Source organism: Cavia porcellus, unplaced genomic scaffold, assembly GCF_034190915.1.
Source record: "Cavia porcellus strain 051 isolate PalLab524CR breed Dunkin Hartley unplaced genomic scaffold, mCavPor4.1 scaffold_4, whole genome shotgun sequence".
Taxonomy (NCBI): Eukaryota; Metazoa; Chordata; class Mammalia; order Rodentia; family Caviidae; genus Cavia; species Cavia porcellus.
The window spans coordinates 116,008,237-116,029,848 of NW_026947487.1; the positions used below are offsets into that span (position 1 = coordinate 116,008,237).

Here is a 21,612-nt window from a genome sequence, read left to right on the forward strand (position 1 = left end):
CTGGGCAGGGGCTAAAAGACACGTGCTCCTGCTTCAACACCAGCAGCTGGCACACATCGTCCATGCCTTCCCGCCAGCTCCTCTTAACAGCCCCAGACAGGAGGCACCGTCGTCCCCCAGCTCCACGGGTGACGAAGAAGCAGCCAGCGAGTGACAGGGTGCCCTTCACCTAGGCAGCTGGCAGTAGAGTCCTGCCCACCCTCTGGCCCAGCACTTCCTAATGGGTATGAAGCACTGCCCAGATCACACTGCCCAGGGAGTCCCTGGCCGTCCCCCCTGGTATGCCCTGTGGGTAGGAAGGAGGGGTCCCCAGGAACCCCTGATGCAGAAGGGAGGTGGGCATGTTGTGTGGGGTGCTCCTGAGTGGGTGCTGTGTGCCCCACCCGTGCAGTCCCCAGGGCTCCTTTACACTCCTTCACAGAGTGCAGGCTGCCAGGGCACAGATGGGGCCCAGCAGGGTGCCCCTCCACAGCTTGGGAAAGGTCATGGAGCCCTGTGATGCCGGCTGCAGAGGATGGATATCAAAGCCCCTCAGAGTTAAGAGGTTTTCCCCACTGCCTGGAATTTCACAGCCCAGTGGCCAATTTCTAAGTCATGCACGTTAATGGGCAGCTAATGAGGGACCCTCAGCAGAGACAGGGATAGGGAAGTGCCCGAGCTCCTGAGCCAGATTAAGGAGAACAAAGCCTTAACCGCTCTGCAGGGCTCTTTGTTACCTCTTCTCGAGGAGGCCCGGTATGGGGGAGAGAGCCACTTAACAGCCTGCCCCCCCCCCCCAGCATCATGTGCCGCCCCTGCCAGAGCCCCAGCACCCCACCATCTTTGCTCTGCCCAGCGCTGCCTTCCCAAGGCTTGGCACACATGTCTAACTGCCAAACAGATCTGAGCCCCTGGTGGTACCTGGTGGCACGGCTGTCCCTCTCCCAGCTGGACCGCTGGTAGTTCAATCCACCACAGGGAGCCTCCTGGGAGCCCCGGCACAGTGTCTGCATGCCAAGGTAGGGGCTGGATGGGGGTGATGTGGCCACAGCCAGGAGCACAGCAGCCACCAGGAGCTAGGAGAGGCAGGACGGTCCCCCAACACCTCCAGAGGAAGCTCAGCCCAGTGCACCACTTGACCGTAGGATTCTGGCTGCCAAAACCAAGAGAATAAATGTTTGGCTGATTTCTCTGTCTTGTTTCTTACTTCTTCAGTGCTGGGAATTGAACCCAGGGCTTTCTGAATGGCTTATATCCCCAGTCCCATTTTATTTAGTTTTGAGACAGGATCTCATAAGTCACTAAACTGGCCATGCTGGGCGCTTACTTGTGACCATTCTGCCTCAGCCTCCTAGAGTGCTGGGATCCCAGGCATGTTTCATCATGCCAGGCTAAACTGCACTTGTTTTAAGCCACCAAGTTCGTGGCATTTTGTTGCAGCACTCTCAGGATCTAATACAGTGGAGAAGCTAAGTGACTTTCCCTTTTCTGGAGTCTGCATTCATTCATGCATTCTCCATCCCATCCTTGACAGAGCCCTGTCGAGCAGTTTAGGGGTGCAGGTGAGACACAATCAGGTGTGAGGCCCAGTCCTGTCCCTGACCATCGGAGATACTGCATGCTGCCTGCTCCGTGCCAGCGCTGCCCTCTCAGGACTCAGTGTGAATATTAGTGTAAAGCCCAGCTTGTGGGGCACATGAATGTGTCTGAGATGTCCAGCCTGGAGCTCCTGGGCTGCTGGGCTGGCTCCCTTTCCACAGATCTGTGCTGAGAAGCTGGCCCCAGCTGGCCAGCACCTCCCAACCTAGCGGGTGAACACTTGCCTCTGGTCAGTGAAAATGCCCTTTTGGGGTGTCTCAGAGTAGGCCAATGGGCCGGGCCAGAGTGGGGCTCTGGGCATCTAAATGCTTGACTCAAAGCAGCAGCAGCAGCTCTCAGTGAGGGTCTCGGAGCCCTCAACATTAGAATGCCTGGGAACTTGGTCGAAATGCAGATTCCCAGGCCACGTGCTGGCCCCACTGAGGGAGACACTGGAGATGGGGCCTGTAGTCTGAACAATGCTCCAGAGTATTCTGATGCCAACTGCAGGGCCTCCTTCTAGGGACAAATGGGTGCAAGTTCAAGATTTGACATCACCTGCGTCTTCCCAAGCAGTGACATCTGTCAGTGCAGTCAAAGTGTGGCTCCAGGCCAGCAGCCTGGCCCCCCAGGGCCACGCCCACAGTGGGAGGAAACCGCCTGTTTCAGCAGGGCCCAGGTGAATGTGGGCACCGGTGAACCAGAGGAGCCTCATCCCTGGGGAGCAGGGGGGCGTGAAAGGAGACCATTGTCCAAGCCTATGACACTCAGCTGAGTGCCTTCCGCACCCCTCCTCAAGCTGGGGCCGTGGAAGGGTCCTGCACCCCACCCTCATCACTCCCAGCTGAGCTCCCTGTCCCTTCCATGGCTGTTGAGAAGCCCCTCCCCGGGGAGGGGCCTGTCAGGAGCTCCTGTCTTAAGATGCCCTGAGCAGGTCGGCAGCTCAGAAGCCACAAGCTCTTGGGACAAGTGGCCCTGACCTCTTATCCCTACCCGGACACCTGTCCTCTAGGGCCCCTGAATGAACGAGTGACTCAGCCTCATCACTGGCAGCCCTAGGTTCTTCCTTGGTCCACTCCCGCAGCCCTGACCCAGCAATGCAGCTGGGGTAGCTGGAGGAACCCCAAGGCCAGGACTTTGCGACCCCGTACGGTGGGATTTGGTGGTAGGGCGAGGGCTGGGGCCGAGTGCAGCCCCTGGGGAAGCCGAGGGACGGGAAGGCTGGGGGACATTGAGGGCTGGTGGGAAGAGGAAGTTGGAACTTTAGAAGATGAGGGAAGAAGAAAGGGTCTGTGCAGAAAGGGAGGACTGAAGTGAGAATGAATATGGTAGAAAGTTAGCAGCGGGAGGGCTGGAAGGCCGGGGTTGGGGGGGCGGACAGACAAATGCCCTGAGCTTGGAAAGTGGGACAGGGCAGACTGGCGTGCGGGTTCTTGTAGACTTGGGGAGAGGAACCTCTAGACCTCAGGGGCGAGACTTCGAGCTGGGCAGACAGGGAGGCAGGGAGTGTAGTGACCACCCTTCTCTGCAGCCCTCTGTGGCCCCAGCCATGGACGAACAGACAGGAAGAAGCAGAGGCCTTGGAGCAAAGCCCCTTCCTGCCACCGCTACCCCCACTTTGTCCTCGTTGGGTGCTGTCTTCATTCTGCTGAAGTCGACGCTGGGGGCTGGCCTGCTCAACTTCCCCTGGGCCTTCCACAAGGCGGGGGGCCTGGTGCCTGCTTTCCTGGTGGAGCTGGTAAGTCTCCAGGAAGGACTCAGGGGTCTCTTGAGGAACCAGGGAGGGGGTGTTGGCCTTTCTGGGTGAGATCCTTGACACAGTGAATGCAGAGCCAGGGGTCCCACTGTGCCAGTGGGGGCCGATGTCTGCAGAGGACGTCGTCTTCTGTGAGACAGAGCCGTGGCCGAAGGCCTTGCTGTGCCCAGGCTGGGCCTCTGGCTTTGTAGCCAGGAAGGAAGGAGCCACCTGGTCTCAGCTCATTCCCTTGCCCCAGTCCTTCGTGCAGATGGGAGCCTCATACAGGTGTGGCGCTGCCCAGCAGGCCAGGCTGGGCTTGGTAGGGTACAGAGATGTCCACCCTCCTGGTGCTTTGAGTCCAGTCTGGGCTTCTCCTCAGCACAGCGGGGAGAGCTGCCACGGAGAGCACCCTGCCATCTGCTTCCGCGCTGCTCTTCCTGGCTGACAGAGCTGCTGACTGGGGACAGTGCTATCTGTGACTGCTTCAAGGAGCCAGCAGACAGCCACGGGGCCCCTCCTGTCTTTGGGAAGCTGCTCAGCCCATCCTTGTCTGTCTGGTGTGTCACATGAGCAAGCCAGAGTGCTTCCTGTCCTCATGGAGCTTTGTTCTGATATGAAGTCACCAAGAATTTCAGTTGGTAGAGGAGCCAGGAGGTCTCTTGTGGGGCTGGACATGAGCCAGGGTGGTCGGAGGTGAGGTCACTGAGCCCAGAGGATGTGGTAGGCTCTTCTCCCGCTATGTGGGAGGCACAGCCTCCCTGTGTTTGGACCAGTGCTCTGTGAGGCTGCCGTACCAAGGACAAAGCTGGGCCCAAGCTGTCATAGGGTCACCATAAAGCAATGGGCTGGGGTCAGGTGACCCCAGGGCAGCAGGAAAGTCTTTGGGGGCCATCCCTAACTGCACAGCTGTTCCTGTGACTGCTGTAACAAATTCCTGAGATCAAGGTGGCAGCAGGGTCCCACCACCTGTGGTGGCTCTTCCAGCTTCTAGTGGCCACAGGCCTCGATGGCTTGTGGCCATATCACCTCCTGTCCTCATGGGGCAGCCTTTTCTACCTCTCGTAAGGACATTTATCGTTGGGTCTGGGCCACCTGGTAACCCCCGTGGCCCTCACCTGGAACTCCTGGATCTCAGTGCATTTCCAACACTGACAGTGGCAAAGGCTGTGTCTGCTCAGTCACGCGCACAGGTGCTGGGCTCGGGCTGTGCCCAGCCGAGCAGACGCTGCTGTTGAACATGAATCTCCTTGACACCTCACAGAGCGGGAGAAGCCAGATAGGAAAGCATCCAGAGGCAGCGAAGTGCCAAGTCAGGGCTTTCGCTGGGGACAGGATGGAGGCAGAAACCGACGGGGAAGGGGCCTGAGGGCGGGAGTAGGGATGTGGTGGTGCTCTGTGTGCTACAGGGCTTGGCGCACACACATGTCTGTTACACCCCTGTGAGCACAGAAGATTCTGCATCTCCTGTGTGAGCTGAACCTGCGAGGGAGAAGGATGGGGCTGGTGTTGTCATGGACATCCAGGAGCGTTTGATCGACAAGACACTGCCACCTTCAACTTCAAATGCGTCCTGAGTCAGCTGAGCATGCTGGCATATGCCTGTAATCTCAGCTGCAAAGAGGCAGCTGAGGCAGGAAGGTTGGCAGGTTAGGGAAACGCTGTCTCAAAATGTTTAAAAGGGCAGGCGATGTCACTCAGTGTAAAGCCTTGGGTTCAACACCTACTACTGTGAAACAGTCAGGTTCAAGTGGATCGGTGCCATTCAGATGGAGCCGGGATGGAACCGTACCGGAGCCTGTTGGTGGTACAATCTGGGGGATTGTGAGCGTTCGTTGCAGAATTGTAAGTGTGGAAGGTATTCACAGTAAACATCGGGAGATACACTGTATTTAAGCTGAAGGGATCCCAGGAGCAATGCAGGGGTGCCCACATTCCGGTGCACTCAGCCTGCGCAGGGCTGAGCTGAGCGCACTTTCTGTGTCCAGCATCCCTGGGAGATGAGCAGGGCCTCCCCATTTCACGGCTGGGAAAGCGAGACAGACCGTCTCCACCACACAGCAGAGAGCAGCTGATTCGGATTCCAAGCCCAGGTGCACCCGATCCACTTCAGGCCTGGCCACCACTCCCTGCAGGCCCACAACCCAGGAGTAGCTGAGTTTCTTCCGTCTGTCCTGCTGAGGCAGGCGGGTGTCACGGCCCCAGGTTCACAAAGAAAGCCAAAGGGCCAGAGATCATCTGCTCCACATCTCTGATGGCAGGAGGGGCCGAGATGTACCTGGAGGGGTCTGTCCTGCCCGCTGCCGTGGGTGTGCCAGGCCCTGTCGTCCTGCTCTGCAGGTCTCCTTGGTGTTCCTGATCAGCGGGCTGATCACCCTGGGCTATGCAGCCTCCATCAGCGGCCAGGACACCTACCAGGGCGTGGTCCGAGGGCTGTGTGGCGCCACCATGGGGAAGCTGTGTGAGGCCTGCTTCATCATCAATCTGCTCATGATCTCTGTGGCCTTCCTCAGGGTGATCGGAGACCAGCTAGAGAAGCGTGAGTACCTCTTCTGGAGCACCAGTGGGCCAGGGTGCAGAGACTGTGGTGACACCCGGGTCCCCGAGGCATGGTGGGGCACAAGGCACTGGGTGGAGGAACCCCAGGGAGACAGCAGAGGCAGGACCACACCTGAGCCCCAGATGTGGCATACGGGAGACTCGCTAGTCACCAGCAGGAGAACGGAGCGTGGGAGAGAGACCGCCCACCTCCCGAGTGGGGAGATGGAGTCAGGGGCAAGAAGTCCCTGCCAAGAGTGCCAGGAACACGTCTCTTGGTCTGGCTGGGCCCGGGCAGCCTTGGCCTCGAGTCTAAGACTTTCCTTGAGGTGCGGCTTCGCTGGCTCTCAGGTGTATGCTGTTTTTCTTCCCATGCCATTCAGAGTGTTTAAGTTTAGTTGCAGCTTCTTTGACCTCGGGAATGTTGCAGTTGAGTTTAGTTTCCATTTGGGAGCTTTTAAGATCCCATCCGGCTCTGCGTTTTGGACAGAGAACACCTGGTGCTGGAGTGGGAACCTACTGCCTCACAGGCTGGGTTCTGCGGCCCAGTGCACTCAGTCTTGGAGAGCGTCCCTGTGCTCCCACGGGATGCGTGTGCTGCAGTTGCTGGCGCAGTGCAGATGGTCAACAGCTCTGCTGAGCACTTCCTTCAAAGGCTTATTGGCTTTTTAAAAGCTATTCTGGTTCTGTCGGTATCTAAGAGAGAGGGGGGTGTTAAAAATCCCCAGCTGTGATTACAGGTTTTGGGTTTTTTTGTTGTTCTCCCTTTAATTTCATCAACCTCTGTCTCACGGGTTTTGAAGCTCTGTGCATATTTTTACTATGAAATTGCCTGGCATTAAGTGCTCCAGCCAGCACCTTCTCTGCTGCAGTTAGAGCCAGCTGGCCTCCGTGTGCCCCGTGTTGGTACAGTGGCCATCTTTCCTGTCCTTTTACTCTGACCTGTTTGTGGCTCTGGATTTTACAGTGCAGCTCTTGTGGGTAGCATATGCTCCATCCAATCTTGCATTTTAACCATCTTGACAATCTCAGGCTTAACTGGAATGTTTAGATGTAATTGAGATGGAATTGTTGATAAAGTTGTGTATAAATCTGCCATTTTGCTATATTTTTCTGTCTTTTGCCCCTGCATGGAAAGGCCCTGACCAGGGAATTTGGAATGGAAGCTGCCCTGGCTAGGGGAACTGCCTGCCACCAGACTGCTGAGGTTGGCATCTCTGAACCTCTTTTTTTTTTTTTTTTGTCTTTTTCTTTTTTTATTGGTATCGGGGATCGAACTCACGATCGCACACTTGCAAGGCAGGCGCTTATGCCACTGAGCTAAATCCCCAGCCCCATCTCTGAACTTCTTAAAGGACAGATGTTCACAAAATGCCCTGCCTGCCAGTGACAGGTGGCACTTTCCCCAAGCTTCAGTTCCAGGCGATGATGCTGCTGTTGACAGAGGTCCTGAGGCTCAGTGTGAGAGCACAGTGACTTAAGTGCAGACGGGATAGGAGCCCCAGCCCCAGCTTTGCCTGAGTGGGGTGGAGAGAACACTGCTCACGGTTTCTCCTTAGGTCTCTGGGGATGTCTGTCTTTGGCAAGCCCAGGCTTCTGGAGAGGGGTGCTAAATAGCGTTGGGGTGTTTAGGAGAGGCACTGCATGAGTTAGGTAGAAATGACCGCAGTTCTGGGTGCCAAGGGCCTCCAGGAGTGTCCTAAAAGTCACAGGTTTGGCAAGGAGCTGGAGGAGCCCCAGCATTGGAGCAGAGCTTCCAGACGGCAGGTGAGCCTAGCGGATGGGAGGGGCTGGCACCCCATCCGACGTGGTGCAGGAGTCTGTACCCTTTAGTATCTGCCTCCTTCCACATCTGCATCTTTTTGGTGCAACTGCCTGCCCCCCACGCTCTGCCTTCCCACGCTCTGCACTCCACACTCTGCACCCCACGCTCTGCCTCTGTACAGCGGTGCAGCTCCCCCTGCACCTCTTCAGCAGACAAGCTGGTCTCAAGGCATTTCTTTCTTCGCAAGGTTGGTCATTGATTTAGAACAAAGAAAGATTGCACAGATGACCTCAGTCCGCAGGAGCCACCTTCTTTTCTGGCCTCCGCCCTGTAGTGAGATCTCAGACGCCTTCCAGGGCTCCCCTGCTCCCTCCACATCTGTCCTGCCTCTCGGGTCAGCTCCACATCAGCTATACTGGCGGCTGAATAAAAGCAGCCCTGGACTGTTTGCTGCTCCTTCTCCTGTCTCTGGCCTTTATCAGGTGGCCTCTTGGACAGCTTTGGCTTACGGAGAGTAGTGAACAGGACCCTGTCCGGCTGTCCGCTTGTCTTCTATGATCTTGGCCTGTAGGAATGCCCTCATCGACCAAAGGCAGCAGTTGAGCTCCAGAGACCCATGTGGAGGGACCCCAGAGCTGCAGGGTGCCCCAGGTGTCCCTCCAGCCAAGTCCATGGTGGCTCCATTGGCTCAGTTTCTGCCTGTTCTCAACAGTATTTGATGCCCTTGTGCCTGGTGGCCCGCAGCCCTGGTTTGCCGCCCAGCGCTTCACGCTGCCCCTGCTCTGTGCACTGGTCATCCTGCCTCTGTCCTTGCCGCGGGAGATCGCCTTCCAGAAATACACCAGGTACCGGGCGGCAGACCGTGCAGCAGGGCAATCGCACCACTGGCGCCCCATCTTTGAGCGCTGGTGTGAGGAGGAGGTGGGAGCCTCAGGGCAGAACCTCCTGTTTGGAGAAGAGAAAGAGAAATCCTGCCAGCAGCAGGATCCCATGGGAGAAAGTGTAACTGTCACACCCTGTTTTGTTGTGTGGCTGTTGGCGGCTTTGGTGCAGACTGAGAGGGATGCGCAGGCCTCTTCTTCACTTTTGCCTCGAGGCTTTCAGTTGAAAGGAAGCATGGCCCCTGTCCGATCCCAGGGCTGCCCGCCTGTGCCCCCCTGTGCAGGCCCAGTGGACGTTCCCTGGAGATGGGAGCCGAGACCCACATTCTTCCAGCAGTGCCCACAGGCTGGGGTCCCTTCCCTCTTCCCTGTGGCTGAGCCTGACGGGGCCCTGACATGGTGCCAAATCTGAGCGGCTGGCTGGCTGTCCTGGGGAAAGGAGGGTCATCACAGCTGACATCCTCGAGGGCGCCAGGTGATCATAGAGTCCCACAGATCTGCTCTGGGCCAGCGCAGCCCTGCCTGAGCTCCCCACACCACTGTCCTTGGACAGATGAAGGGACAGAGGCTTAGGGGCAGAGGATGAGGGCATTGTGCAAACCAAAGCTGAGCTGGAGTTCAAACGCTGCCATGCCACCCCCCAATGGTGACATGTGTTCCCGGGAGGCCTCTGACGCAGTCCCCAACTGTGTGTCAGCATCCTAGGCACCTTGGCCGCCTGCTACCTGGCCCTAGTCATCACTGCGCAGTACTACTGGCCCCAGGGCCTTGTGCACGAGCCCCGCCCCTTGCAGAGGTGAGTGGGACCCCAGCCTTCCAAGGTTTGGGGAGATGCAGGGGGCCTTGGAGGAGCCCTTGGGTCCATCCACAGGGGCCTTGTGTCTCTGACATGTGGTAAAGCCAAGGGAAAGCCCATTCATCTAGAAGGACAGGCCAGGGACGTGATGGCGCTGTGGATACAGAGGCAGTGTGACCCTGTGGCAAGACACAGTAGAGGGGGTGGCTGGGCCAGCCTGAGCCAGGGCAGGGGTGGGGTGAGGGCGGAGCCTCCAGGACAACTTGGTCAGCTCCAGGCAGCTGTGCTGCCACAGCAGGGTGGCGATAGGCTTCCTCCAGAGGACTCCAGCCCCCCTCAGTCTGCTGAGCCAGGTTGGAGACCATGGGGACCCTGCCCAGAACCTGTGCTTCCGACCAGGGGCTTGGGGAGGAGGTGACAGATGAGGTCAGACTTGCTGCAAAGTGACCCCAACTGGAGGGTTCATCTCATCAGGAATTCCTCTCAGTTCTGGAGCTGAGGTCCCAAATCAAGGCATCTAAGGTGGAGGGGGCTCTCCCCTGCCTCTTCAGCTTCCGGAGGCACCAGCAACCTCTGCCGCCTTTGACATGCAGAAGCCTCGCTCTGCGGGCCGCCTCTTCCCCCAGATGTCCCCTCTCTGTGCATCTCTTCTTATAAGGGCAGAGGTCACAGGATGTGGCCCTTGGACCCAATGTCACCCCAGCTGAATTTAATTGCTTCTGCGAAGACCCTGCTCCAAATAACTCGGATTCCGAGATGTGGACGTAATAGGCTGTGTGTCCCTGAAGTCGGCAAATAAACCCGGAAGGAGGTCAGAGCAAGTAGCCACCAGGGCCCGGCCTTGGCCAAGCAGGTCATTGGTGCTGTGATGAACCACATCAGGGGACGGGTCGGGGCTGGAGCCAGGGCGAATTAGGTCCCAGGAGGAGACAGCCAGAGATGTGGGGAGCAGGGAGAGGAGGAGGCAGTGAGTGTGGGGTCAGGGGTCACGCACTTTCGGGGTGATGGGAACAGTCAGCAGAGAAAGAGGTGGTCTAGGAGCCAGCCCATGGCTGCTGACCTATGTTCTTGGGGGCAGGAGTGGAGGATCCTGGCCTGTGGAAGAGAGGACATGGCATTAGGGCCCCATTGCACTCCACGGGCACAGGAGGGACAGACTGAGGGCCCCAACTGTGTCCACCCAGCAGGTGGACAGATGCAGTGTGGACACACAGGCACTGTGTAAGCAGCACGCCCAGCTGCCCTGGCTGTACCGCAGAGCAGCACAGAACGGCAGCGCCTCCAGCCCGGGGTCCTGTGGCTGCTGTGACAAAGGACCACATGCTTAGCAGCTTAGACGTACACCTCCCAGCTCTGAGTTCCGAAGTCCAACCCAAGAGTGCAGAGCAGACTGAAGGGGAAGGTTCCTTCCAGAGCTCGGGGAGAATCACTGGCCTGTGAGCCACCTGCGGCCATGGGCTTGTGGCCCCTTCACCTTCCCTCAGAGCAGCCACCTTATGTCTGTCTCTGCCTGTGCCACCCTCAGAGCTGCCTCTGTCTCTGTCCCTCCACAGCCAGGTGGGGTTCTCTGCAGGGATGCCGTGCCCTTGGGCACACCGGAATGACCAGGACCCTATCTCGGGGTCTCTAACCGTGTCCAGAGCTCTCATGTGACACATACAGGTCCCTAGGATAGGGAGCGAGCGTCCTTGTGGGCTATTGTTGTACTGCTATGTGTGACAGGCGTCCTCTTCCACCCCCAAAGCCAGGTCAGGGACACGGTCATTAAGGACACACCTCATGGCCACGCTTGGTCACATCTCCCTGGGATCACTTGGATCCATCCTCTCCCAGGGCAGGTGACTCCTGTCTGGCCGTTCCCTAATGAGCACCTGTCCTGTCTGTCTGCAGCCCCTCCTCCTGGGCTTCGGTGTTCAGTGTCTTCCCCACCATCTGCTTTGGCTTCCAGGTGAGTGCACAGTGTGGCATTCAGAGGCCCCCGTCCCCTGGGGGTGGTGTGGTTCCCTTCAGGGAAAAGCCGGGGGCCTTGCTCTAGGATGCTGTAGCTCTCAGCTGCCCACCAGCACCCTGGGAAGTCTTCTGGAGACTCCGCAAGTGGTACTGCCCCGGGGCTCCTTCAGGAGCAGAAGCTGCCCTTGTACCCGGGGCCCGGACCCTCAGGTGTCGCAGCAGCAGCACTGGGCTTGCTGGATACAGGGTGCAGCAGAGACGGGGATCTGTGCCCTGCCCAGAATGCTCACAGGACTGTCACAGCAGGAATGCACGGGCACAGGTGGATCCTGTCAGTGTCCTGTAGCTGCCATGGCCTGAGAGAAAGCTCACACCTTGGGAGGCCCCAGGCTGGAGGACTGGGAGTGTCCAGGTGTCCTGGTGGTGGGGTTGGGATAGGACAGACAGAATCTTGGTGGAGCATGCTAGGAGTGCATTCATTGTTTGGTGTGGCCTCTGGGTAAGGGGGACAGGTGTCAGCTGCTAAAGGGGGTGGTGCTAGACGGAGCCGGAGGGATGCATGGGAGGAGCCCCCGTGCTGGGGCCCGAGCCAGGTGAAGGGACAACCAGGTGACGGGGACGTGGCAGCCGACACCGCTCTTCTATGCATCACCCTAAGTAGGGACAGTTCGCCTGCGATGCCTGGACACAGCTGCCTGCCCACCAGCACCAGCACCAGCACCGCCCTCGGCACAGCCAAGGCCGCAGGGCCTTGGGTCACTCTCTCTACGGCGGCCTCCGTTTTTCCTTCCCTTCTCCACCAGCACGCTCCCGTGCGTGTTCTTGTTGCATTTTCTTGGAGAACCATTTTAGAAAAAATTCTGAAACATTTCTGTTTCACTTTTCTCCTTGAGAAACACTTTGAAAGCATAAGGAATGTTCCCAAGTCTGTCCCTGAGAAATAGCTGGTGTCACTCCAGGGCTTGGCCAGCAGCTGGTGCGGGCTCCTCACGCCCTCCTCTCGAGCTCAGTGTTTGGAGAGATGCACGGTACCAACCCGCCCCATGCAGGGGCGCAGCAGCAGGTGCCGCTGTGTTCCGACGCCCATGGGCCGCACCTTTGCCCCACCGCTCCCTCCTCTGTTCTCCTAGCAACTGGGCCACATGCGGTTGCCAGGGACACGGGCTGCGGTGATGGGGATTGGCTGTGAGCGTGGGGGTCAGGATGTGGCTTGGAGCATCGAGTTGGGGGACGGGAATAAATGCAGGTGAAGCTGGAAGGAGACCAGCCGGGCTGGACCTGTTGTCCTCAGGTGCTCTGGCCTGACTCCAGCATGTCACCCAAACACATTTAACAGTGCACAACACAGCCCACCAGCCAGAGCTGGAAAGCGTTCTGCTCCCCGCCCCTATGGCCACCCCAGCTTCTGCGTTTCTGCCTCTCTGCTGAGATGTAGTTCACCTCCCATCCAGTCCCCCTCTCTGTAGTTTATGACAGGGTCACACTGCTGTCATCACCATCAATTTCAGAACATCTTCCCATGCCGGAAGGGCCCCATGCCTGTGAACAGTGGCCCTGCACCCCCCGCCCCCCGCCTCTTGTGGCCTTTGGCCTCTGCCGCTGGGTTTCTTTGTGATAGACACCCCTTGTGTCAGCTGCTTTCCCTGGCATCGAGTTCTCAAGCTCTTCCCCACGATGCGTGTCTCGGCTCCATTCAGTTTGATAGCCCAGTGACACTTCAGTATAGAGACAGCACAGCCAGCACATCTGCGGCTGCCCCTGCACTGCCACTGTGTCCCCTGCACCTGCTCTGCTTCCGTCCTGAGGAGCTGTGAGTCCCAGGCTCCAGCCAGCTGCTAGCTGCTGCCCTGCAGAAGGGCTGTGCTCTGTCCCCGCTGCCAGCCAGAGAGACGCTCTGTGCAGGAGTGTCAGATTCCCCTCACAGGGAATCCGGTGCCCAAGTGGCCACCTTTGTGAGGCTCAGCTGTATCCCTGCACAGGGAGCTGGGCTCCAGGACCCACAGGGTGGCTCTGGTCCCTGCAGGCAGCCCGGGACATCCAGATGCTGGTGTCTTTCCCGTGCTATGCAGGTGGTAGGGGAGGGGCATTGCAGAAGTTACTGTTGTGGACAGTGAGGCTGCACGTCCCCTGGCTCACCTGAGAGGGGTCAGGCTGTGCAGCAGGTGCAGGAGGCAGGGACTTCTCCATGGGTCCAGCCACTGATGGTTGAGATCCAGGTCCCCCCTGCCTGGCTGAACCTGCCAGCAGCCCAGGGGGCCCAGAAGGTCATGGGGTCCCTAAGGAAAGCAGCAAAGGCTGCGGCTGCCAGAGGCTCGGGGGTCAGGAAGGTGGCTTGTTTCTGCATTCAGGTGCAGATGACCAGAGGGAGGTCAGCAGTCACCCTGGGGGCTGTCAGCTGCTGCAGGTTCTGAGTGGGGCTGTGGGACCAAGATGGGATCCCTCCTGGGGAAGCACAGAGGGTATCAAGAGGGGCATCCATGCATCCTTGGCCTGACAACAAGTGGGCAAGTGGATGCTGGCAGGGCTGGGGAAGAGCCCAGCCCCAAAGGGCCCCGGTACCATCATTGGCCCTCAGCGTGGCTGTGCAGCCCTGGTGTTGGGGCCATCACACATGCCGGAGGGCAGGGTTGCTGGTGGCTCCTGGCCTTCCCCGTATGATGCCCCTTGTGATAGGATGCGTGACCTGTGAAGTGCAGAAGTCACATGCTGGGTATGTCCCATGTGACACTGCCCCCCTGGGAGACCCCTTACCACCTTCTCCATTCAGTACTCCCCTTCCCCGCCCGGAGCCTCCATCCTGTCTGTCAGAATGGAGCTGGGGCCCCAGCAGGACCTGACCCCCTGAGGATGCCTTCTGGGCTGTCACAGATGGGGCTGTCTCCACGGGGCCGAGGCCCAGAAGCTGCGTGTCCTTGTGTCCCCAGGCAGAGGCCTAGGCCCTGCTGCAGGAGTCTGCCTCGTGACTAAACGCCAAGCTCGTGTAGACATTTGCTTCTGCCGGTGTGTGTGGGGCACAGGGGGTTGGACCCAGGATCTCCACACTGAGCTGCGTCCCCAGCCCTTTTTGTTTTTTATTTTGAGACAGAGTCTTACTGAAAGTTGCTCAGTGGCCTAGCCTGGGCTCAAACTTGCTGTTCTGTCTCAGCCCCTCAGAGTGCTGGGGTCAGAGGCGTGCACGCCTCACCTGGCTGCCTGGCCTCTTTCTTTGGCTTTGTGTTGTGTCCGTGTGATTGTTCTATGTTGAGGCATGATGGTGTGCTTAACCTTTTTAGAGCTGCATAATACTCCACCACAGGCCTCTTGTGGTTTGTTTCTGTCCCTGCTGCTGGGGTACACTCAGTGTGCTCCCCATCTTGCAGATACAGCACTTGTCCTGTGGCTCCAGGTGGTCTGCTGTCCTCTGGCTAGAGGCCTCCTGAGCCACAGCTATGTATTCCAGTGTCACGAAGCCGCTGTGTCCATCTACTGTAGCCTGCGCCCACAGAGCCTGTTCCACTGGGCCCTGGTGTCCATGCTGTCCCTGCTGGCCAGCTGCCTCATCTACTCACTGACAGGTGGGCACTGCCCAGGTGCTGGGGCCAGAGGAGGAGGGAGGGCGGGGGTGGTGAGTGGTACTCTGCATTCCAAAGGCACCCACCCAGAGAGGCCCCAGGGCATAGTGGGGACATGGGGCTGGGCGTTCCTGAAGCCCAGACACTCCCTCATGGCTGGAAGGGCAAACCTGGGACCCACATACGTGAGTGCCCACGCTGGGCAGGGTGTGGCGGGGAGCCTCCTGGTGTGGTGTGTGGGTAGTGAACCATGCCTTGGAGTCCCCAGCACCGTGAGGAGGCCGGGGGCTGTCAGAGATGGTGAAATCACGGCTCACTGAGGGCTGTGATGACCCAGGGCCACACCACGCATCAGCAGGGTGCACAGGGCACAGGCAATGTCCAGCTGGCCAGCCACACACTGTCTGTGATCCCCCTACTTCAGGAAGGGCCTGGGGCTGCTGGCAACTTGCGAGGTGGCCCTGGACTCCTGAGGTCACCCAAGAAGCCTGCTGGGGCCTCCTCCCAATGGGAAGCCTGCTGGGGCCCAAGGTCCTCAGGCTTGACAGCCCGGGTTAGAGGCCATGTCTATAATTGGGCAGCACCTCTTGATGTCCCTGGCACTGGGGCCAGCAGGATCCCAGGACTCTCAGAAGTGACGTCTCAGGACAGACAGGGATGTCGGGGTGACTGGGAGAACAGCATTGTACTGGGGCCCAGGGACAGGCAAGCCGGCCAATCCTTCGAGACTGGCTTTGTGATTCTGGGCGGCGCTTGACACCTTGGGTTTTGGTCTTCCCTACCTGTAGAGTGGGTACACACCCAGCTGATCTCTGTACCTGCTGTGGAGTGAGGTGGGCAGCCCTGCAGGTGTGTTTGTTTCCCAAGTGCTCCATCTCTGCCAGGCCATTGTCACTGCAGAGCCCTGGGCCCAGCTCTGTGAGCAGTGTGCAGGAGGACCCAGCAGTAGCCTGCAGGTTGAGGACAGGACATCCATGAGCAACAGCAGGGCGTGGTCCCTCTCAGAGCCCTCACCTGCCCAGAGGACGTTCTTAGGGGCTGTGAGTGTGCTGGGGGCAGCGGTGACAGTTTTTAGTGGGAGCTCCCTGGCCTCCGTCCTTCCCCTCTGCAGGGGTTTACGGCTTCCTGACCTTCAGGACAGAAGTTTCTGCTGACATCCTGATGTCCTACCCGGGCAACAACATGGCTATCGTCGTGGCCCGGGTCTTCTTTGCCGTCTCTGTCGTAACTGTTTACCCCATTGTGCTCTTCCTGGGGAGGTGAGCCCTGGCCAGGCGAGGGCAGGGGGTTTCCCGGGCCCTGGGGTGCTGCTGGCTCTCCTGTGGCTTGTGCTCACTCCATACAGGCACAGAGAGCTCAGGTGGTTCAGCCACAGCTGCCCGCACACAGCCTCTCCCCGCCCTCTCCACGCTGCCCACAGCCAGCCGAGGGGGAGAGCAGAGCATCCTGGGTGCTCCGAGGGGGTCTGGGGGTGCCGGCTGTAGCCCCCAGACACCCCTGTGTTTTGTGACCGTGTGGCCACAGGTGCGTGATGCAGGATTTCTGGAGGCGGGGCTGCTGTGGGGCACAGGGCCCTGGGGTGCTGGCTAACCCCTCTGGGCGGTGGGTTCGGGTGCCACTGACGATCCTGTGGGTGGCCGTGACGCTCGCCCTGGCCCTGTTGCTGCCCGACCTCAGCAAGATCATCGGCATCATTGGCGGCGTGAGCGCCTTCTTCATCTTCATCTTCCCAGGTGAGGGCGCTCTGCTCGGACCTGGACGGGACAGGCCTCAAGGCTTGGGGGCAGGAGCCCAGGGGGAGGGGACTGGGCCCCACAGGGCTGCCTCTGGCCAGGCAGCACAGCAGCCCTTCACGGGCCACCGGGCCACGGCCTGGGGCGAGGTGTGACTGAAAACTACAGCAAGGGCTAACCCTTAAAAGATGTGATTGCACTGTAACTCGCATGGCCACAAATCCCCCTCGAAACCACCCTCTCGTGGCCACGCTCGCCTGCCCTGCTCCGGTGTTCTGCAGCAGCTCTGTGAGCTGACTTCTGCGGCTGCCTTGATGGCCTGGACTGATCCAGATGTGTCCCAACGTAGTCATTTTGGCTTTGGGGAAGAGAAGAAGCCACACTGTGCCACACCTGGGGAATAAGCTGGGTGAGGACCCGGTGAGGTGTGTGCCAGCTGCCTTCCCCTGGATGGCCCTCAGCAGCGGCAGCGGCAGTGGTGTGGGGCTTTTGTGGGTTTTTGGTTTTTTCTTGTTTTGGTCACACCTGTACAGCCGCTCGTGGAAGAGGACTCCAGAACTGCTTCAGAGAGTGGCGAGAGCCGTGGATGAGCGTGCTTGAAGTGAGGAGGAGGTTTTGAGGGGGATTCATGGTGCTGAATCTTTTACAGTAAAACATTTTATTTATTTTGTTTTGGAGGGTACCAGGAATTGAACTTAGGAACCTGCGTCCCAGCGCCCTTGTTTGGCAGCCGCTTGGGACCTGGCCCATGCTGGGTGGCAGGCAGGGTGGGGAGGCTGCCAGGGCACTGTGCCGGCCACCTGGCTTACGTCTCAGTGGGAGTATTTAAAATATGTCAAAATAAAATCAGACAAAGAGAAAAAGAAGGTGGCAGCTGACAGCTGTTGAGCTTCTCCCAGGAGTGGGCACCAGCTCACAGCATCTCTGCAGACTGCCAGGGAGGGCTGTCTGTGCTGTCCCTGAAGACTGCAGCTCGGGAGGCCGCATGGTTGCTGGCCTCTGGCTGAGTGCTCATGGGGTGCTGAGCTGGGCACCCCCCAGGCCTCTATCCACAGGCTGTGCCGTCTGGCCACAGAGTGAGTGGTGGGTCGCCTGTGGCCAAGGCCTTGTGGGTCTCTCACATCCCCTGTGGGGTGCAGGTGGCCCTCAGGGCCTTGCTCTGGTGAGGAGGCCGAGTGACCCTGCGCTTCCTTCCCAGGTGTGTGCCTCATCTGTGCTGTGGACCTGGAGCCCATAGGACCGAGAGCTAAGTGAGTGTCCCTGGGCTGGGGGTGGCTGCTCCTGTCCCATGGTAAGAGGCTGAAGGCTGTCCTTGGGGGGAGCTCGTCCTCACAGCAAGATCATATCTAGGCTGTCAGATACCTGGCTGGCGACACTGGTCCTGGGCTCTTGTCCATCAATGCCTTCTGCCCTGAGTGTCTGGGGCTGGAACTTACTGTGGCTCTGGAGTCTCTCTGGCTTTGGGACCCTGCAAGTGGCGTCTCCTCCTCCTCCTGGCCCAGACCTAGGGCAGGAGCCTGTATGTGGGGGCCTGAGCAGATTCTGTGCTGTGCCATCACGGTGGCAGGCTTGCTGGGGTCCTGTATGCCAGGCCCCGTGATAGCCCCAGCCATGTGCTTGTCGGCCTGCCCTCGGGATGTCTCTGCCCTGCTGATGGGACAGGGCAGGGGCCTGGTGAGTTCGGGGTCCCTGCCCAAGCCCCAGATGTGAGGTCCTGTGCTGCCCGCTTCCTGCCTTCCCATCCCACAGGTGTGGAAGCAGAGGCGGGGACAGGTAGAGACACTGTGTTAGTTTCCTGGGGCCACTGGAATGAGCACTGCCATCTGGGGGACTTAAAGACCCAGCAGACACTGCTCTCCCCATGGGTGGGGCTGTTGCTGCTCCTGGCACTCCTGGCCTTGTGGCCACATCGCTTAAGTCTGCCTCCGTCCTCCCAGGGCCTCCCCAGCTCCACCTCTCAAAGCCCCCGTGCCTTTCTCTTAGGGGGACTCAGTTGGTGGGCTGAGGTCTACCCCAGGTCCAGAGTGATTGCGTCGGTCTCACAGGGCTACATGAATCTGTGAGGGCCTGTTACCAGAGAAGGTCCCTCTCAGAGGCCCAGGCAGATGGGCATCTGGGGGCACCTCGGTCACCTGGGGACACCTAGGTCACAGCAGTGTGGATCTGGGTCCCAGCCCCACGGCGCCCAAGCCTGTTTCTCTGAAAGAGCAGCTGTGCATGCCCCCTCCTGGACTAAGAAGGGCGAGCTTCTTGGGTGTCCCTAAACGTCACTTGGGCTCCCAGCTGGCCCTGTGTCTGATGCCCTGAAGTGCCTTTTTTCTCCCCTGGAGTGCTCCTTGGAAACTTTCTGGGGTGGGCTAGTACTGGGGGTTGAACCCAGGGCCTTGCACCAAGCTACACCCTCATCCTTTCCTTTGAGACGGGTTCTTGCTAAGTTAGTAAGTTACCCAGGCTGTGTTCAAACTTGGGGTCCTCCTGCCTCAGCCTCCAGAGTGATGGGATTACAGGCACGTGCCACCCATGTTCTGTTCTCAGTACCTTCCTGTGTGGGCTTTGTTCGACCAGCTCACCAGTTTTTACCCCTCAGCCTTCAAGGGAGCTTTTCCTGTAATCACTCTCAGTCCTGCTCCTTTGGTGTGACTCCGAGGGACACTGTGGCTGGGTCACCACTGTCCTGTGGGAGGCTGAACAGCCACATGGCAGCTGGCACAGTGCTGGACCAGACACTCCCTCGCATGGCCCTCCCTGCCCTCCAGTAATGGGCCCTGTGCAGTTTGGTGGGCATCATATCACTGCTGTGGTCCTCTCAGCTGCACCTGGTTACCCTGGGAGCTGGCACTGGGCCTTGGTGGCTGCCTGGCCCTGTGGCCCTGCTCCCCACCCTCTCCTGGGCAGCTGCCCGGTGTGTGTGTAACAGGCAAAGGAGTGGGGCTGAGCCCTCCGGCTGCCTTTGTCTCAAGAGACCCGTCTTGGTGGGGCAGGGAAATGTGGGAATCCTCCAACTCCGGGGCACTGCTGGACTGCGCATAATGGTGCCTCTGCCTTGGCAGGTGCGGCCTGGAGGCCTGGGGCGCAGTCTCGGTGCTGGTGGGCACCTTCATCTTCGGGCAGAGCACGGTGGCTGCCGTCCTGGAGCTGGCCTGAGGGTCCGAGGCTGAGAGGAGGCTGGTATGGCTGCTGCCAGTGTGAAGATGCCAGGAACGGACTCCTCCGCCTCCCAAAGCTCACCGGGTTCTACCTGCCCTGGGGGTTCTGGCTGCTGCACAGAATTGGGGTGTGGCAAGACTGTGCCCCTCCCTCTGGAGGCCCCTACTTCTCTTGGCTGCCGGGCTCCTGGGGTCCCTTGGCTTGTCGGGGTTCTCTCTAGTCCCTGCTCTCATCTTTACCTGGCCACCTCCCCGGGACTCTGTGTCTGGACCCCTCCTTCCGGATGTTCATTTACAGTGCGTCCTAACTTACTGTGTCGGTGTCTGGACTTGACGGTGTCTCATCTTAATAACTCAAGATGTGCAGAAGTTTGATTGCCAAATAGGGCCATGTTCACTGGGTCCCGGGGTAGGGACTTCGATTTCTCTCGCTGTGGATACAGCTCCCCCTTAATAGGGAAGGGGAGGGCGGGGCTGAGACCCAGAGAACCTGGCTTTGGGGTACTGGGATCAATGCTGCCAGCTGAGCATAATGGATGGGGGCCTGGGGGTTTCCCTTGCAATGGTGGTAGCCTTAAGCTGGCTCAATGCTGTCTAGACCCACAGATCCCAGTATGATAGTTTAGATCTAAAATATGCCCCCAAGTCCCGGGGCTGTATGCTCACCTGTGGATTCATCCACTGAGGGGCTCATCACTGAATGTGTTGCTTGGAGGTGGCCCTGGGTTGGAAGTGGCATGGGTTATGTGACCTGGAAGACCGTGTCTGTGTCCCTGGCTTCTCTCTTCTCTGCTTCCTAGCTGCCATGGGTTGAGCCTTTTCCCTCTGCCAGGCTGTTTCTGTCTTGGGACCAGTTGGCCATGGACTGAACCCACTAAAATTGTGAGTCGGAATAAACGTATCTTCCTATACACGGTGCGCATCAAGTATTGTGTCCTAGTCACGGAAAAGTGACTGACCCACTCAGGGAGATAAATGCCCAAGAAGGCTGTGCCTTTTCTCCTTTGGCTTCTGCACTCAGATGACCTAGAGGCCAAGTGGACCATGTGTCCCCGTCGTGTGCTGCCGCTGACTCTACCCTGACACCGCGCAGTTGTCACACCTGCTGCAGAGGGTGCAAAAGGACAGATGGTCATTTCCAGGGCCTCAGAGTGGGGAGCAGCGGGAATAGGAAGGGACCCCTGTGCCCGTATCCATGTGCACCTGCCTGTAACCCTGCCAGGGCCGACATCCTGGCCGGTGCTGAACTTGGGCCACCTTTCTCTGCCTCTGTTCATCCTCCTAGAAGCTAGTGAGTGACAGCCGGGGAGAGCAGCGCTGACAATCCCTGCGCCCTGGGCCAGCCCTTCCTGCTCATGCCCTGTTTGGGTCTGGGACCGCACAGGGTGGGCGGTGATAGGTTCAGTTTTTCTGTTTATTTTCCAGCCTGTCCACATGCATGGACTGTTTAAAAATGGTGATATAACTAGCGTACCATAAAATTTGCCCCTTTACAGAGTATCAGTGTGCAGCCACCCGCTGTCTGTTCCCAGCGGAATTTCATCACCCAGGAAGAGCCCCAGACCATCAGCCACTGCCGGTGTCCCATCCTCAGCCCTAGGCAGCAGGAGGCTGCTTTCACCCTCTGTGGTCTGCCCGCCTCAGCCTCCTGTAACAGACTCACATGGCCTGGGGTCTGTGTGTGCTTTCCTGGATGTCACAGGATGCTTCCAGACACATGCATTTTGCAGGTGAGGCACTGAGGCCTGGCAAAGCCAACCCTGCCTGTCTGCGAGGCCCAGAGCTGAGGTCAGAGCTGGTTTGGGGCTGAATTCTGTCGTCCACAGTGCCACCCTTCACCCAGAGGAGGGACTGTGGCTTGGGACCTGTGTGCCTGGCCTGGCGCGTGGAGTGTGGGGAGGCACCGTCTGCCTCTGTGCTGGCCTCAGGGCCAGGCCTTCTCTCCATCCATGCCTCCCCA

At 59.0% G+C, this 21,612-nt stretch overlaps 1 protein-coding gene across 3 annotated transcripts; it reads left to right on the forward strand.

Moving 5' to 3' along the window:
• Nucleotides 1-2,487: 2,487 nt before the first annotated feature.
• Nucleotides 2,488-20,563, forward strand: Slc38a8 (solute carrier family 38 member 8). Of its 3 annotated transcripts, none has more exons than XM_063247736.1 (11): nucleotides 2,488-2,709; nucleotides 3,089-3,295; nucleotides 5,633-5,831; nucleotides 8,308-8,440; nucleotides 9,174-9,272; nucleotides 11,163-11,220; nucleotides 14,662-14,776; nucleotides 15,885-16,032; nucleotides 16,298-16,506; nucleotides 17,705-17,756; nucleotides 19,557-20,563. In XM_063247736.1, exons 2-11 carry the CDS (start codon nucleotides 3,107-3,109, stop codon nucleotides 19,648-19,650), a joined length of 1,296 nt encoding a protein of 431 aa, XP_063103806.1. In that variant the 5' UTR covers nucleotides 2,488-2,709; nucleotides 3,089-3,106; the 3' UTR covers nucleotides 19,651-20,563. The 3 variants fall into 3 exon arrangements, with proteins under 3 accessions (XP_063103806.1, XP_003462017.1, XP_063103807.1); XM_003461969.3 differs by having other exon boundaries at nucleotides 2,488-2,704; XM_063247737.1 differs by lacking the exon at nucleotides 9,174-9,272 and having other exon boundaries at nucleotides 2,488-2,704.
• The last annotated feature ends 1,049 nt before the right edge of the window (nucleotides 20,564-21,612 follow it).